The sequence below is a fragment of the Rana temporaria genome, chromosome 5 (genome assembly GCF_905171775.1).
Source record: "Rana temporaria chromosome 5, aRanTem1.1, whole genome shotgun sequence".
NCBI lineage: Eukaryota > Metazoa > Chordata > Amphibia > Anura > Ranidae > Rana > Rana temporaria.
The window spans coordinates 235,518,349-235,536,645 of NC_053493.1; the positions used below are offsets into that span (position 1 = coordinate 235,518,349).

Consider the following 18,297-nt stretch of genomic DNA (forward strand, 5'->3'; position numbering starts at 1 on the left):
AATAAAATAAATATATATATTTTTTTTAAAGCGCCCCTGTCCCCGCAAGCTCTCGCAGCAAAAAAACGCACACGTAAGTCGTGCCCCAATATGTAAACGGTGTTCAAATCACACATGTGAGGTATCGCCATGATCATCAGAGTGAGAGCAATAATTCTAGCACTAGTCCTCCTCTGTAAATCTAACCTGGTAACTGTTAATTTATTTTTAAAGCATCGTTAATGGACATTTTTAGGTACTGCCATTCCACGAGTGTGTGCAATTTCAAAGCATGACATGTTAGGTATCCATTTACTGGGCGTAACATCATCTTTCACATTATATAAAGAAATCGGGCTAACTTTATTGTTTAGGTTTTTTAATTTGTGAAAGTGTATTTTTTTTCCCCCAAAAATTGCGTTTGAAAGACCGCTGCGCAAATACAGTGTGACATAAAATATTGCAATGATTGCCCTTTTATTCTCTAGATACTCTGCTAAAATATATATATACATATAATGTTTGGGGATTCTAAGCAATTTTAGAGCAAAAAATACGGATTTTAACTTGTAAGCAACAAATGTCAGAAATAGGCTTAGGCATTAAACGGATAAGGAACTCAGAGAGCTGGGGAGGAAAAACAGCAGCACACAGATGTTCCTTTTCAATGGCTGTGCAGGGGGGGGGGGCATGTCAGCAGAAGTCTAATTATTGAAGAGCAGTCATGCCTAGTGTGGAAAACACCAGGGATTTCACACAGGAAGCAATACAGAGAGAACAGGTTACTTTTTTTTTATAAGTACGGGGTACAGCAGGCACATATCAGGAATATGAAACTTTGGGTTTACATATTCATTTAAACCTGTGTTCTCCTAATCAGGTGTGAACACCCCAGCTGCTATGTCCTGAAGTGCATGTACACCTCGCCCTACATTAGCAGTAATGCCACTCTGACTCCACCCTACGCGTTACACGTCAGAGTGACGTCACCACGTATAAAGGAGAAGGTGTACGTGTGCTGGGGGACACAGACTGTGGTCTCCCTGCAGCTGATCTTTTGCCCGTTACTTCCTCAACTTGTCTTGTTCTGTACTTTGTCTCTGAATATTGGTGACCATCTTTGCTCCCTTGTGCCAGAGCATCCAGTAAAGCAAAACAGAGATATCACAAAATCTTGTGAGTCTAGCAGTTTGAGGCAGCAGCACCTTAGATTTCTTACTGTAGATATACAGCTATAGGGATTTAGGCATAGGAGTGCCTAGGCATGCTCACATACCAGAAAGTGCACTGCTTTTCTGGGAAAATTCCAAAAAAAAGCTACATTTGTTATAAAAAATACTTATGTACAATTAACATTTACATTGGGTATTCTCCTATAACCACAGCAAATCTTCACTTTTTGACATCAGCTCCACTTTCAAATGATGCTTATTGAAAACAGCATTTAATGCTTATTTTTTGGGACACTTACAACATTAACTTTTAGTTGTTGCAATTGCCAAATATGTGGAGTTGTGCAATGAGCCTGTCCTGAGGGAAATGTAATTTGTGCTTCCCATGGTCTTTTTTTGTCTGCTTTTTTTTTTTTTTCTCTCTGCATCGGTTATGTGGGAAATAAATGGAAAGCGGTCAACCGTACATAAAAAATGACATGAAATTTAGAAAGGTTTCTCTTTTCAGGCTTCTACATATATTATATTTTCTGCATGAGGGACTTTGCCTATGTGTCATTGTGATATGGAAATACCCTGCTGCACTGCTATTTGCTGTCATTAAGTAATGTAACTAATGTAACGTGACTTCTGTTACTAGAGAATCAAGAAGCATTCAACACTTTCTACAAGATACTCATAACTTGCTGAATATACACAGTGCCTGTGTGTTTTTTTTTTGTATTTACTCACACTAGTGGTTGCCATTGTGGTTCTTCCCCCAAAGGAGCCGCTGAATTGTTTTGTGATTTCTCTGCACACCTTGCTCACCAGCACTTTCCAACACACTTGAGGTATTTTGAAGGATTTATTAGGTCAAACACAGCTTAAGGCTGGGTTCACATCTTTCTAAAAACGGTCAGTTCAGTAGGAACAGACTGACAGTCCATGTATATAGCTTTCAGGCTGACAGAAGCCGTGTCATGACCGGCTTCGGACAAATAGACATGCTCGAGAACTAGCATCCGATCAGCGCTGATCAGCATGTTCTGGTGGGGGGGTCAGTCCCCCTGGCAGAACACAATAGCTCAGTGGGGAAGATTGTCGCACTATCATCGCTTGTGTTAGTACACATTTCCAAAGTTTTTTTTTTGATCAGCCCACTGGGTTAAATAAAAAATTATAGTGTGTATTCCGCATAAGAAAAGAGAGGATTAGCAAGTGTACTTAAAGAGGAGCTGCAGTTTGCTCACATAATTTGTAATAAAAACTTTGTCATTTTGAAGCTTCCCTCCAACCACTTTGCATATTATTTTATATATACTGTGATTCTATACTTGCCAACAATGCTGCAGAAATTTCCCTCCACTGTGTCTGGCTGCATCCATTTTAACTGTGAGCAACTGAAGCTGCTGCCTGTTTACTTCCTGGATATACATAGACACACAGAGGCACACCTCCAGCTCTGCAGCCCTTGCAGCTTTCATTGGCCCTCTTATGACTCACCCCCCCCCCCCCAGTGGCCCAGTATTTTCCCCATACCTCTTGCTTCATGACAGTACTCACTTTTTTGCTGACCCCCCTCTCCTTGCTTTGTTGCATCCACCAATCGGCATCCTCCAGGATTGATTTAGACCCAGCCAAGATATCTACCCCCTGCACTAGAGACACTTCATAGACAATCATTGCAATGTGGTCTCCTATTCTGTTGCACTTCTGCATTAATCAACCTTCAGTTGAACCCTGAACAGAAGGGATATCCCCTAACTGGACTTTAAAGGCACAAAGATATAAGCCACATATTGAAAAATTATAAATATAATTTATTATGCATATACAAAATAATGTACATTAAAATGGACTATATATGGAATGAATACAGTATGGAATGAGAAAATCAACCAAATGTATAAAGATATATAGGACATGATTATCCAAATAGCACCCAACGTTTCGGAGAGACAACTCTCATTCCTCAGGGGTATAGGGAAGAATCAGCCAGCTATCTATAAAGTGTACAATAAATTAACAGAAGACAAAATATATCATTAATGGTATTTACAACGTAAATTAATATCATATCAATACTCACATATTTGGAGCTATTCTACATGCATAACATTCCATTTAAACGTGCCAGTGCCCACTGCAGGAAAAATAAATGTGATGCAGGGGTTAGCTGGATGTAACACAAAGTATTTAGTAATAGGCTATTTAGAGTCGTGGCAGAAAGCAGAGGACCCATCATACTGCAGCAGCTTCTGCAGTGGTAAGCGATATACTGTGTATATACATATACAGTGTATATATATATATATATATATATATATATATATATATATAGATAGATAGATAGATAGATAGATAGATAGATAGATAGATACATACACACACCACTGTATGTGTATATATAGAAAGCAGGGCCGGACTTACCATTTGGCTTGACTGGGCTCAAGCCCATGGGCCCCGCCCAATAGGGGGCCCCCGAGCCCAATCGTGGCAACCCCCCATTCTCGGCAATCGCGGCAACCCCCTCCTGCAATTTCGTGGCAATCCACTCCGGGAAACCGCGGCAACCCCTTCTGCAATTTTGCGGGAAACCGCGGCAACCCCTCCTGCAATTTTGCAGGAAACCGTGGCAACCCCTCCTGCAATTTTGAGTCAACCTCGGCCCCTTCACTGCAGCTGTGTAAGGGGCTCCAAATGACTGAAGGTGGCCCTCCGTCCAGCGTCCTCTGTCTCAACAAGTATGATCGGTCGGCGCACCTCTCAATAACATCGATGGATCCAGCCCCCACCCCCAATCAACAATGATCGGTCGGCGATAACACACCCCCCGCTTCTCTGCTCCAGGGGGCCCCTTCAATTATTAAGCCCAGGGGCCCCCACCACCCTAAGTCCTTCCCTGATAGAAAGGCTGTCTGGATAATGTTGTTTCTATAGATACCCATGTGTAGGGGAACATGGTAATGTCATTGTAACAGGAGGGGTGTGCCAAAGTTGCAAGTTGAAAGGGTATCATGGGGATTTATCAGGGTGCAATGCCTCCCCAAACTAAATTATGTGCTTCCATACGGGAGATAACAATTCAACTTCATGTAGGCACAGGAAGACTTTTCTTCAACTTTCCTGATCTGCATACTTGCTCTGGGTTCAAGAAGTAGTATATAGTAGAAATAAAGCTGATAAGTCAGCATAACAGCCCGGCAACTAGCATTTTCTCAAGGAGGTGAACAATGGAAAATGATGTACTGTATTTTTGTTTTTATCATCATTGGTTTTCATTAGCATCATTGCCAGCTGTCTCTCTTGCAGTCTCCCTTTTGAGTTGTTTTGGGGAGGAAACCAGAAAATTAAGAATAAAAGTCCCCATGCTTTATTTTAACTTGTAGTGTTTGACATACCGTATTCATAAGTTGATTTAATCTGACATTAGGGGTTTTATGACCGAGTGGCATGATGAGCAAGGAATATTCAATTACTTGCCAAAATAATTTGAAAATAATGGTATTGACCAACATTATTCATGAAGACTGTGATGCCTGTGGATCTTGCCATCTGACAGGAAGCTATTGAATGAATATTGAGCCTAGAGCTGCACGATTAATTGATAAGAATCGAGATTGCGTTTTTTTTCCCCCTTGCGATCTTAACAAAGCATTTTCCCGATTCTTTCAATGTATAGAACCCCCCCCCCCAAAAAAAAAACAGGCAGTCTGCCAAGTATCACAACATTCCTCAGACCTGACTAACTATAAACATTGTAAAGTTTTCTTTAGATCAAAGGAATGAACTTTGGTCTGTAAATAAGGGAAGTTTAACCACGTAAAGGCTAAACCTTTTTCTGACAAATGCAATTTTTTTGAAAAAAAAATACACTTTAATGCATTTAAAAAAAAAGAAACAGTAAAGTTAGCCCAATTTTTTTGTATATGGGAAAGATATTGTTACGCCACAAGAATCGTGAGAATAATGATCTTTATTCTAAGCAAAAAACTCTACTACAAGCTTGTTTTAATACTGTACATGTGCAGTATTTTAACATTCTGTATAAGAGTCACTCTTTATCACAATGACAGTAACTACAAGCTGTAGAATAACAACACAAGCTTTGTTAAAGTCAAATTTCACCTTTTAAAAAAAATAAGAAAGTAAAGTCCAATCAAGAAAATAAATATAAAAACAAAAAGTAACTTTCACTACAATATCAACCTTAAACCTGAGCCCAGCATGTAAAGCTTGTTAGGAGTAGGCAAGTCCAGCCCTTTCTATCAAGGATAGGTGTGGTTTGAGGTGGAGTCAGGATGGTGAAAAAAGGAGAATGAGAGCTTGCGTCTAGAAAGTTACAGTATCAAAAAAAAAAAAAAAATTACAGTATCTGGGCTTACCTTGTGGTGACGTGAAGTACAACCTTTGATTACATAAAGAAAAAGCTCAAGTTGACATTGAAATTAGTGTATTGTTTGAAAAGGGAAGGTTAAGCCTACACCTGGGGAACAAAGGGCCAGATTCACATACTTTTGCGGCCGTGTAACGTAACCCGTTTACGTTACACCGCCGCAAGTTTCCAGTTTTAGTGCCCGATCCACAAAGCACTTACCTGGAAACTTGCGGCGGTGTATCGTAAATACGTCCGGCGCAAGGCGTTCCTATTCGAATGGGCGGGTACAATTTAAATTAGGCGCGCTCCCGCGCCGGACCTACTGCCGATGCTCCGTTTCCTAACTCCCGCCGTGCTTTGCGCGAAGTGACGTAATTTTTTCGAACGGCGACGCGCGTAGCGTACTTCCGTATTCCCGGACGTGTTACGCAAACGACGTGAAATTTTAAATTTCGACGCGGGAACGACGGCCATACTTTAGACAGCAATACGTTTGCTGACTAAAGTTAGGGCACCCAAAACGACGACTAACTTTGCGACGGGAAACTAGACTAGCGGCGACGTAGCGAACACGAAAATCCATCGTGGATTGCCGTAACTGCTAATTTGCATACCCGACGCTGGTTTACGACGCAAACTTCCCCCAGCGGCGGCCGCGGTACTGCATCCTAAGATCCGACAGTGTAAAACAATTACACCTGTCGGATCTTAGGGATATCTATGCGTAACTGATTCTATGAATCAGTCGCATAGATACTCTGAGAGATACGACGGAGTATCTGAGATACTCCGTCGTATCTCGACTGTGAATCTGGCCCAAAGACTTTGACAGGTTTTGGTCAGGAATTGGGTGGTGGCTTAGCAGAAGAGGGTCAGCCTGCCTGAAGGTGAAAAGAAAGTTCACCCTGTAGTGCCAAGCAGCTGGTAACCTGTAACCTCCAAGTCATGTGGCCCTGGAGTTTCAGCAGGACCCCCTGCAAACTAATTCTAGAGTTACCATAAGATGGAGCGGTGGTTTAATTTAGCTTTGGACAATAGAAGGAGAAATAAAGACAAAGAAGGAGGGAAGGGAGAGTGCACAAGTTTAGCTTTTGTGTTCCCATCTGTTAAAGTTAACATTCCCCTCTGGTCAGTGTCTAGAGCTGGCACTGGATGCGGGCATGTCTTGCACTGATCATGTGGTCTAGTTACCAAAGAAAGCAAGGGAAGAGGCACCTCTAAGTGTAGATGTTTTAAGCAATTTAATATGTAAATAAGTACAGGCAACTCACATTTGCTGAAATTCAAATAGGCGTTTGTACATAAATTCTTTAGGAGAAGTCATCAGGTCTGTCACTTGTGGTCCTTTTTCTGCTGGGCACTGTGCTGTGGAGAGCTGTCCTTCACCGCTGTAAGGTGTTGAAGCCGGCGGTGGGGAAAACTTACAAGCCAGGCAGGTGGTTGAAAATTATTTCAGCAGGCCGCCGGCTTCAACACCTTACAGCGGTGTGTAGAAAAATCTGGTCACCTTACCTTATTGCTACTTTACAAGTCAACACTGTCACATTTGTACCCTCTTAATTGGTTCTGTTTGCACATTTGATATTCCACAAAGCAAGATCCATTATTTAAAAAAAAACATAAAAGAAAGAAAGAATGGAAAAAGCAATAGTTATTTTTTTCCTTTACTGACAGCTTTGTTTCTCGCAGTGAGTGCAGTTACTATATTACTATAGAACTCTGCATAAGCCACTTTCTCTAACCTTCAGCACAAAGGGGGGGGGGGGATACTTTTCCAGGCTTTCCCTACATAATTGATGAAATGATGAAGAGCCACAGAAGTACTTCTTTTACTGTACAGAGCCATGAGGGCTGGTAGGACTGTGACCAAATTATCACAGAAGCACCATCATGACACATAACCCACCAGATGGCCTTATGGTTGGGTACCAGTGCTGGATAGGCACTGAGAGTGATCATATTTTCCACTATTGACATAATCAGTTTGTGTCTGCTATAATATGGACAGTATCAACACATGTGTAACCTCCACATTTTTTTTCTATACATGAGGAGTTTTCTAGGACATGAAGTCACAAAAACTTAAGTAATTTGTAGGGCCCCCCAAAATACTTTACCACTGTTCCACAGGGAGCTTCACAACTTTCCCGAACTGCCCTTGCTTCTCCTTCAGGTACACATAAAAAATCCCACAAAGAGGCCATTTCTCATGACTGCCAATAATAGAATAGGAATTCATGCAGGGGAGGAGGGAAGTAAAGAAAAGATAACCGTTAAAAAACGGCAGGCATCCTAAAAGGCAACAAGATATTTCCAGGAAGAAGAGTATGCAAGATAATGTTAGTTGGTTGAACCAGATGCATTTTTTTTAATTGATTGGCTGAATGAAGGAGTTTTACTAAAATTGGAGAGTACAAATTCTGGTGCAGTTCTACATAGAAACCAATAAGCTTCCAGGTTTCATTTTCAGAGTTTAATTGAACAAGCTGAGGTTAGAAGCTGCACAAGATTTTGCACTATGGTTTTAGTAAATCAACCCCTTAGAGCCGGTTCACACTGGGGCAGCCCACCACTTGCAAAATGACTTCTGTATTGAAGTCAAAGCAAGTCGCCCTGAAGTCATCCCAAAGTAGTACAGGAACCTTTTTCTAAGTAAGAGCGACTTGAGTCATTCCTATTAGAATGGTTCCATAGTACAGAGCAGAGCGCGACTTGTCAGGCGGCTAAGTCGACTCGCGAGTTGCCCTTTTGTGAACCGGCTCTTAGTGTCTACATAGAACATACATTTCAACTAGTCTAGTCTTAGGCGTGCTCTTAACTAAAGGTGCTTAGCCGGATTAAGGTAGACTTACGACGGCGTATCATAAGATACGCCGTCGTAAGTCCGAATGCGCGCCGTTGTATATTTAAGCGTATTATGGAAACCAGATACGCTTAAATTTGGCCAAGATACGACCGACGTAAGTCTCCTATGCCGTTGTATCTTATGTGCATATTTACGCTGGCCGCTAGGGGCGTGTACGTGGAGTTACGCGGTGAATATGTAAATGAGCAAGATACGCCGATTCACGAACGTACGTACTCCCGTTGCAGTAAGATACGCCGCTTACGTAAGACATATGCCGGTGTAAAGATAAACCACCAAAAAGATGGCGCAGCCCATGCAAGGTATGGATGACGGAACAGCCGTCGTATTTTACGTCGTTTGCGTAAGAGTACGTGAATGGGGCTGGGCGTAAGTGACGTTCACGTCGAAAGCAATGAGTATTTGCAACGTGATTCTGAGCATGCGCCGTACAAACAGCCCTCATTTACATGGGGTCACGGGTACTTTACATGGAGCACGCCCACGACCTGCCTATTTTGAATTAGGCGGGGTTACTCCGGGCCATTTGCGCTACGCCAACGTAACTTAGGGAGCAAGTGCTTTGTGAATACTGGCCTTGCCTCTCTATTTTACGTCGGCGTAGCTCGAATGAGCTGCGCTACGCCAGCTTAAACATACGCCGATGTATGTGAATCTGGCTAAGAGATTTTAAAAATATATCTTTATACAAGAACTAATTGTAGGAGTCTGGCTGGTAAAAGCTGATGCTGAAGAGAAGAAGGCAGGTACACAGTAGTTTTAGCTATCCCTAAGCATGGTACGTCTCGCTGCCATTCTTTGACATTGCTCTCATTTAAGGGCAAACCCCATGCCAAGTAGAATTTTGAAGAGCAACACAAGAACGTAAGTATACCAGGATGGCTGGTAAAAGCGGATACTGAACAGAGGAGGGCAAGTACACTTGTTGTTTTATACCTAATCATGTGACTTTTCCCTGGCATTTTTAGATATTGCTCCCATCTGGGAGCTATTTTCAACAATACACCTACGTTTTTGTATCACAAGAGCTAAAAAGTACGATCCAGGCTGGTGAAGGATGATATTGAACAGAAGGTGGTAGGTACATGAACAGTTTTATCCACCCATAGGACTTTTCCCTGTCACAACCATTAGAATGGTTGTAGGACCAATGTAGGACTGATGTCGCAGAGCAAAGTAGGATGAAAGTCAGATGACTGTCGTGTCGTATCAGTGTGAACCCAGCATAAAGGTTACTTTGCACATAAAAGTAGTGGAGTGGTTTATTCGATAAACTGTCCCTAAGGCTAGGTTCACACTGATACGACACGATAGTCATCCGACTTTCATCCTGCAGTACTTTGCTCTGCGACATCAGTCCTACATTGGTCCTACATCCATCTGACTTTCATGAACAGGATACTACTTTGATCTAACTTTGTGATAGTCCAACTTGTTCTTTGACCAATCAAAACAATCCCAGTGCGAGATAAATTATTTATACTGCTGTTGTAATCACAATGTCGGATGTCACAAGTCGGATGGTTAGGACAAGGATCCTTCTTTAATCTGACTTCAATTATATTCAATGGGCTGAAGTAGGATCAAAGTTGGACCAAAGTAGTACAGGGAGCATTTTGAAAGTCGGACCTACTTGTGTCGGACTAGTTAAGACGGCTCTCATAGGGAAACATTCATTTTCACACGTCATGCGACATGAGCTCCCAATATCGGAGCGTTTGTCGGACAACCTGAGTATTTATGTCTTTTAGGTGGACTTCCCGACTGGTAGGACTGCGGCTGAGTACAGATGCACCATCTTGACATATAATTCATCAAGGAGCTGCAGATAGTCATCAAAAAACTCCAAAGACGATAGTAGTTTTAAAAGAAAAAATATTTACTATTGGGTAGGCATATTTTGAGTGTAAGCATAAGATCAGTGACTTGAAATAAGGCCTCATTATGGACATTCAAATATTTATATTTTCTTAACACGCAGTAATCTAGCTTACACCATCTTACTGACCTCTGTAGCTGATCACTTCTTTTTGCAGTTGAATTCTTTTTGGGACCCCCTCCCATCAGTGGCACCCTTGTCATCTCAAATGTAAAAACAGAGCAGGTACACTGGAAAAGGAGGAAAGCAAAGTTCTGAGACTCAACCTATTGTCAACCTAACTCTCAAATTATATTTAGCTTATAATAGCTCCAGGCTCCCTCAGACTCTTAGCACCAAACATTCCTTCCAAGGGTGACATTCAGGCAGAGCCAGCAACTCGGTTGTTCTACTTAAATCAAGGTTCTTCTTCCTCTTTCTAGAGAGTATGTTTCCAGTTATGTGTGGTTGATAGCAGACAGAGGAAGCTTTGTGCAGCTTTAAATGTGAAGTACATCACTTTGAGTGTAAAAGTTGCAGACCATACTACTACGTATACTACATACAGCTTTCATACACAGGAACTTTTTCAGATTAAATTGATAACCTCTATTTTCCTCTCTTTTATCTATTTCAGACTCCTTACTGTGACCCAGAAAAACAGTATGCGCATTCAGGAAAATGCTGCAGTAAATGCAAACCAGGTTTGTCTTCTTTTTATAATGACTTTTTGTAGGAGAATTTTGCAATAATTGTCATTGAGAACCATTTTCCTGCTTCAGAAAAAATACCTTTCTTTACCCTGGCTATGCCTCATTTGACTCCCATAGCCCAGGGCCGGCTCTACCATGGGACCCGATGGTACCATTGTACCAGGCAGCACTTTCAGGGGGGCAGCACATTTCCTGCCTGCACGCCATTCCATTCCGCCAGCTCCACTCTTCACTCCACTGTGGGGCTAATTGCCACCCGACCGCTCCTCCCGTTCCGCTCTCCGCTCCACTGTGGGGTTAATTGCATGAATAGAGCCATAACAGGTCCTTTTTATACTCCTATATACTGTACATGTATAGAGCTATGATAGGTCCACTTTAGTTATCATGATATAAAATAATGGATGTGGGGGCATTTTGGTGAACTAAATTTTTTTGGGGGGGGGGCAGCATTTCATTCTTGGTACCAGGCAGCACAATGTCTTGGGCCGGCACTGCCATAGCCTCCTATGAGCCTGCCTCCCAAGCATCTCCTGTACTGGGAGATGGCACAAAGAGTCTATAGGAATCGATTGTGCAAGGGAAAGAAGATTTTGGCCAGAGGCTGTGAAGATTCCTGTGGGCTGTTGCCATTTAATTCTGATAAATATGCTTTAATTTGAGCAGAGGCCAAAGGGAGAACTGTACTTTCTCGTTTTTGTGAAAAATAAACTTTGAAAAAAACACTACTAATACAACACTACATCTGAAGTGAGATATTCCCTTAATCTCGACGAGTTTTCCTCGGATCTACCAATCGTTGTAGTGCGCTTGCGCAAGGTACATTACTAACCTTTTTTGAAAACTCGTCAACTGCCAGAGGTTTCTGTTATTCTGTCAGGTGCACACACGTGCATGGGCAGTAGAGCCAACTCGTCTAAATATGCTGCTGGAGAATCACTGGAAGTGACTTAGCTGGAGATTGTGACGAGTTGGCTATTTGGACAGAACACTGGTACCATTTTTTTTTCTGTGGGCGATTCAGCGTCTGATAAAACTGATCCCAGTGGGGAATTTTACCCAAGCCCCCCCCCCCCCCCCCACCTCCACTTCCCGGTCATTCCCGATCCGATGTCTAGTCAGGAAGTCGAGTGAGGAGAAGATAGTGTTTTTGATCCCAGATCTCTCAATACAGAGGGCCTATCATGCTTATTTCTATTACAAGGGATGTTTAAATTTCTTGTAATAGGAATAAAAATGATCAAAAATAAATAAATAAAGGGACAGTATAACAATAAAAAAATAAAAATAACAACATTTTTTTTTAATCGTCCCAACCCTACGTAAGTTGTGCTCGCATATGAAAGACGGTGTTCAAATCACACATGTGAGGTATAGCCGAGATCATTAAAGCGAGAACCATAGTTCTAGCATTAGACCTCCTCTGTAACTCTAAACAGGTAACCTGTAAAAAAATTTAATAAAATTAAAGTGTCGCCTATGGAGAATTTTAAGTACCGCCGTTTGTCACCATTCCACGAGCGTGAGCAATTTTAAAGCATGACATATTAGGTATCTATTTAGTCGGCATAACATCATCTTTTACATTATACAAAAAATTGGGGTAACTATTGTGTTTTTTTTTCATTCATTAAAGTGTATTTTTTCCAAAAAACGAATTGGGTTTGAAAGACCGCTGCGCAAATACAGTGTGACATAAAATATTGTAACGTTTGCCATTTTATTCACCAGGGTCTCTGCAAAAAAAATATATAATGTTTGGGGGTTCTAAGTAATTTTCTAGCAAAAAATACACATTTAAACTTGTAAACAAAAATTTTCAGAAGGCCTGGTCAGCAAATGGATAGAGAGAGAATACTGTATCTTATTTAACATAGCTATTAAATGTCAACAAAATCATTCTTTAGATTATTTGTTGTTAGAAATGATTCATATTTGCATTATTATACAGTATTTTGCACTAATTAAAAACAAGTGTATTTAGGTCTGACCACCACATATGTGACTGTTCTGCTTCAAAACCTTTAAAGTATTTTATTTATCTAATTATAAAGCACAGAAGATGTGAGTACATCTAGGACAAAACTGCAACTAGCCTGCATTTTAGTTCTTGACAGATAAAGGAATAATTTTAAATAAAGAGTATAAATTTAATATTATATACTATATAATTCCATAGTACCATACACACTTTACTAATTACAGAATTGTGTGCAATTGTGAAACATTTATTGTATGACTTGCACTGTTCCTAAAAAAAATGATTTATTATTTCAGGAACATATATGAGCAAAAGATGCACTGACATTGCAGATACTGTTTGCAGACCATGTGGCCCTAATGAGTACATGAGTGCCTGGAATGATGATTTGAAATGTACCCTTCATATGGTGTGTGATGCAGGTAAACTACTGCTATATTGTGTTCTAGTCCCCAAGTTCTTCTTTTCATTTCTATTTGTTGTTCTTTAATTAAGCTCCCGACTTTAAATAAGATTGGTTGCTAATGCCTAAAAATAGCCTGTGTAAAAAATTATGCCTCCTGCTATTTGATTAGTAAGTTTGCATAAAGTAGAGATTTGACTGCCATAGATCAGCATATGTACAGCACCTACAAACTCTTTTTGAACTCACTTGTGTCAGCAGCCCGACCCACCTTGCAGAATTTGTACATGCAATCATAAAGAAAATCTGGTTTCACCACTGTGTGTTGTGAGAGACTGCTTTACAAGATGTCACATTACAAGAAGCTATTTACTGCTTGTACTGCATTTACTCTACATTTTCTGCTATTTCATGAGGGACTTATAAAAACTAAAGCAGTTTAAGTATGCTAAACTAAAAAAGTAAAGTGTGCTTGTGCCAAGACTATAGACAATAAAGTGGTACTTATGCCTTGTACACACGGTCGTACTTTTGACCATGCAAATGTCTGCTGTGAGTCAGTCGGAAGTCCGACGGAAATATAGAGAACAGGTTCTCTATCTAAGGTCCGTCGGACTTCCGACAAAAAAAAGTCTGATGGAGGCTACGTCTGACTTTTTTTCTCGGAAAGGCCGGCCGTGTGTACTAGGCACTTTTTTTTATAACAAACATGTCATACTTACCTCCACTGTGCAGTTCGTTTTGCACAGAGTGGCCCTGATCGTCCTCTTCTGGGGTCCCACGGCGGCTCTCGCGGCTCCTCCCCGCAATAGGTAACCCCCTCTGGGAAGCTCTCTCCCAAGGGGAGAGCCGACGAGTACATAGCTGATGAGTGTATGACTCTACACCGCCCCCTGGCGGGCACGTCATTGAATTTAAATGACAGCAGAGGGAGCCAATGGCTGCGCTACTATCAATCTATTGAATTAAGAGCTGACATGACGTGGGGAAAGCGACATGGGATCACGCCCACTGAAATTCAGGGCTCAGGTAAGTAAAACGGGGGGGGGGGGGGCGGACAAAGCAAGGTGTTTTTTCACCTCAATGCATAGGATGCATTACATAAGGGTTTACCACCCCTTTAAAGTATATCACCATATACTTAACAGGCAGAAAAGATCTTTAAAATAAGCCATTCCTGACCTGTCTACCTGCATGTCTTGCAAAGTAATTTATCCTCAAAGATCACAACAAAGACTTTAGGTTGGGGTTGAAGCAGTACTCAACTCACCCCACCACCACCACCTTTCTTTTCCCTCTTACTTGTATTGCTGGGTCCTTTTAAAACGCATACTCACCAGCACAGCTAATCCAACATTGTCCTGCCATACAGCAACGGGTACCATTCAGCGGGTTCCATGCTGCCATCTTGGTCCTATTTAGCTGGCTGGCTCTTCCAGGTGCAGGTACCAGCCCCCCGCCGCTCTGGGTGCCGATCCTGAATCCCCCTTAGAGATGTTATGTAAGTTCCCAGGAGGATGCAGGACCAATGACACATTATTCTGGTCTAGGCTGGAATGTTGATGGGGGGCAGGGCCAAACAAAAAAATGTATTTATTTCTGCTAGGGGGTTATGTGTATACTAGCTGTGCTGGTGAGTATGCGTTTTAAAAGGACCCAGCAATACAAGTAAGAGGGAAAAGAAAGGTGGTGGTGGGGTGAGTTGAGTACTGCTTCAACCCCAACCTAAAGTCTTTGTTGTGATCTTTGAGGATAAATTACTTTGCAAGACATCTAACTCTCAAAAGGGAGTTAGTTTCCCCCCTCAAACACACACATACGTGTGTGTTTGAGGGGGGAAACTAACTCCCTTTTGAGAGTAAGGTTCTGCTTTAAGTGCTGGTTTACACATGAACCCATTCAGTGTGAGCTGTGCTGTCCGTTCCTGTGAGATTCATATGCTGTCTGGGTGCAGTTAATTTGAATAGTCTGAAATTGTGAAATTGTGAGTTATTGGCTTCTACTGCTGTCAATCAAAGCCAGTGACAAGGGTGCGGGGGGGGGGAGTCATTCTGTCTGCATCAATTAATGCAGACAGCGAGACTCAAGAGTGAGCCTGCTCAAGTGCCTCTAAAGGACATCCTATGGGGACACTCGCCAGGGAGGGGGCACCAGGAAGGCCAGCAGGGGACCCGAGAAGAGGAGGTTCCCATTACACAGAGTGGGTAAGTATTGACCTGTTATTTATTTTTATTAATTTTCATTTGCAAACACTTTAATGGTCTGCTTTTGCAGAGTTCTGGAGAATGTAAAGGGTTAAAAGCAAGAATGTAAAGCAGGAAATGGTTAAAATATATCTATGGCCAAAAGTATATATTTTTTTTCCTGTCTGTCTTTTTGGTGAAATGTTCTTTTACTTCCTGTCTTGAGACAAAACAGAAAATGAGAGCTAGTCCCTCCAAAGAAAGCATCATGCCGCGTACACACGATCATTTTTCGGGTTGTAAAAAATTATGTTTTTTAAAAATGTAATTTAAAATGATCGTGTGTGGACGTTTTAAACAATGTTGTTTTTCGGGTTGTAAAAAATGATCGTGTGTGGGCTTTAACGAAGTGAAAACCCCGCGCATGCTCAGAAGCAAGTTATGAGACGGGAACACTCGTTCTGGTAAAACTACCGTTCGTAATGGAGTAAGCACATTCATCACGCTGTAACAGACAGAAAAGCGCGAATTGTCTTTTACTAACACAAAATCAGCTAAAGCAGCCCAAAGGGTGGCGTTATCCGAATGGAAATTCCCCTTTATAGTGCCTTAGTACGTGTTGTACGTCACCACGCTTTGCTAGAGCATTTTTTTAAAACGATCATGTGTAGGCAAGGCTATTGTAATGATGAAGTTGAAAAAAACGTTGTTTTTCCTAGAGCCTGAAAAACAAAGTTTTTTACAACCCGAAAATTGATCGTGTGTACGCGGCATAAGCCTTTGTTGGACGGCTTGCTCTGCAAATTGATGCCCCCACTGGAAGATTTATTCTCTTCATGTTCCAATTCAAAATGTATTTTCTCTCACTTCCAATCCCAGTGGCTATCGTCATCAGGACAGTTATAGAGGGGTGAATCTTCCTAGCAGGAACACAGACTGCAATAAAAACACGACCAGATTCAAAACTAAAAAACTAAAAAAAAAAATAAAGAAATTTGATAGATATATTTTATGGCTTTTTTTTAAGGATTTACTAGCATGATAAGCAGGCCTTATTTATAATTATTATATTTTTCTGTTTTAATAAAATATGTAGATCTCCAGTACTTATTTTTAGAAAATATGTCTTATAAATATTTTCTAGCTTAAGAAAGGTCATTTATGTTTGAAAATGTTTCTATGCGGTATTGTTCATTCCTACGTTTCCTAGTCTAATCTGGAAAAAAAAATCAAGAAAAATGGTTTTATTTTCTTTTAAAAAGAAACCCTGTTAATGTTGGGAGAACCACTTTTAGTAAAACCTTAATTTGAAATGTTATTGCTAAGAAACAGGCACCAACTGAATTCTAAATGGGGTTAACAGAATAATAAGGGTGAGGTCACCTCTGTTTTCATTATTATTATTTTTTTGGTTTAACAAGCATACAAAATTACTGAAGCAAAATTTCTTAGCAAATGTAATTACAGAACACATTTGCAGTATAGGGGGCCTGCCAGAGAAAGACACCGATTTGCCTCTAAATGGGCAAACCACCTGAGGAAATTCTTCTCTGATGATGAATTGTGGAAGTAGTTTATATTTACACATAAACTCTTGATGTTCTTGTTTCTTCATAAAAAAAAAAAATCTAAATTCAATTCTTAATGTATAGAAAATCCACAGTAGAGGGGCACTGCAGTAGAGGAGGGACTGCTAGAGGAAGACACCAATTTGTTTCTACATAGGAAACCCCCCTAAGGCAAATCTTTTCTGATGATAAATGGTGGAAGTAGTTTATATTTACACATAAACTCTCAATGTTCTTGTTTTTCCAAGACAAAGATTATAAAACTAAATTCTTATTGTATAGAAAACCCACGATTAAAATATATCCAGAGAGGGCTCTGGACATAACTGCCAGTTATGTTATCTCCATACCTGGTGGATGCTGAAAATGTTCTCCTTTTAAAAAAGTAAAAAAATTAACAAATAGCAGACCCACTGCCCCATAGTTTACCATTGAATAGTATGACATTCTTAACCAATGAGCTTAAAGTTTAGGAATGGTTCTCATAAATAAAGGGCTGCCACAGCTCCAAGTAATTTATAGACACATTACAGTAACAAAATTAGACTGCCCATACTAATCATACTGTTTGATATATGTAGCATCCCCCAAGCCCCTGGAAGCACAGTGGGTACTTCCAGAACAGGATAGGTTCTAAAGGTTAACATTTTTCTTTTTAAAATAATAAACACATCATATTTGCCTGCTCTGTGTAATGGTTTTGCATAGAGCAGCCCCTGATCTTTCTTTTCTCAGATCCTCAGCCGACACCTCTGGCTCCTCCCCCTTGCCAAAAGCCCCCAGAACAATCTGCTTGCTCTAGGGGCACCCATGCATGCTTTCTCCCGAGCAGCCTCTGTGTGTCTATGGGTCTATGGGACATACAGCATGTGGCTCAGTCCCGCCCCCCGCTCCCTCCTCAGTGGCTGCTATTGACAGCAGCCAATGGCTCCCACTGCTGTGTCTCAACCAATAAGGCGCCAGAGACCCACTGCTCTCCTGCACATCGCTGCACACTGATTTCAACAATCTGTAATTTCTTAATAGCAGCCGCCCCCATTATTAACCAAATATTTCCAGTAGGAGCAGCAGTTGTCTAGATGCTTTCCAAGGTTCTCCACAAGTTCCTTACCCAGGAACTCATGTGGCAGATTATCCTCTCCTGGCAGAGTAATGATACAAAAGGGGCAGTGCTACAACCCTGTAGGTTTAATCATATGAAGTGAATCCATGTA

At 41.1% G+C, this 18,297-nt stretch overlaps 1 protein-coding gene across 2 annotated transcripts in view; it reads left to right on the plus strand.

Moving 5' to 3' along the window:
• TNFRSF11A (TNF receptor superfamily member 11a) overlaps nt 1–18,297 on the plus strand; it is a 100,840-nt gene that overhangs the window by 54,348 nt on the left and 28,195 nt on the right. For both annotated transcript variants that reach the window (XM_040353596.1, XM_040353597.1), the window contains exons 2-3: nt 10,873–10,939; nt 13,226–13,351. In XM_040353596.1, coding sequence (XP_040209530.1) covers nt 10,873–10,939; nt 13,226–13,351 — 193 coding nt within the window. The remainder of the gene's footprint in view (nt 1–10,872; nt 10,940–13,225; nt 13,352–18,297) is intronic.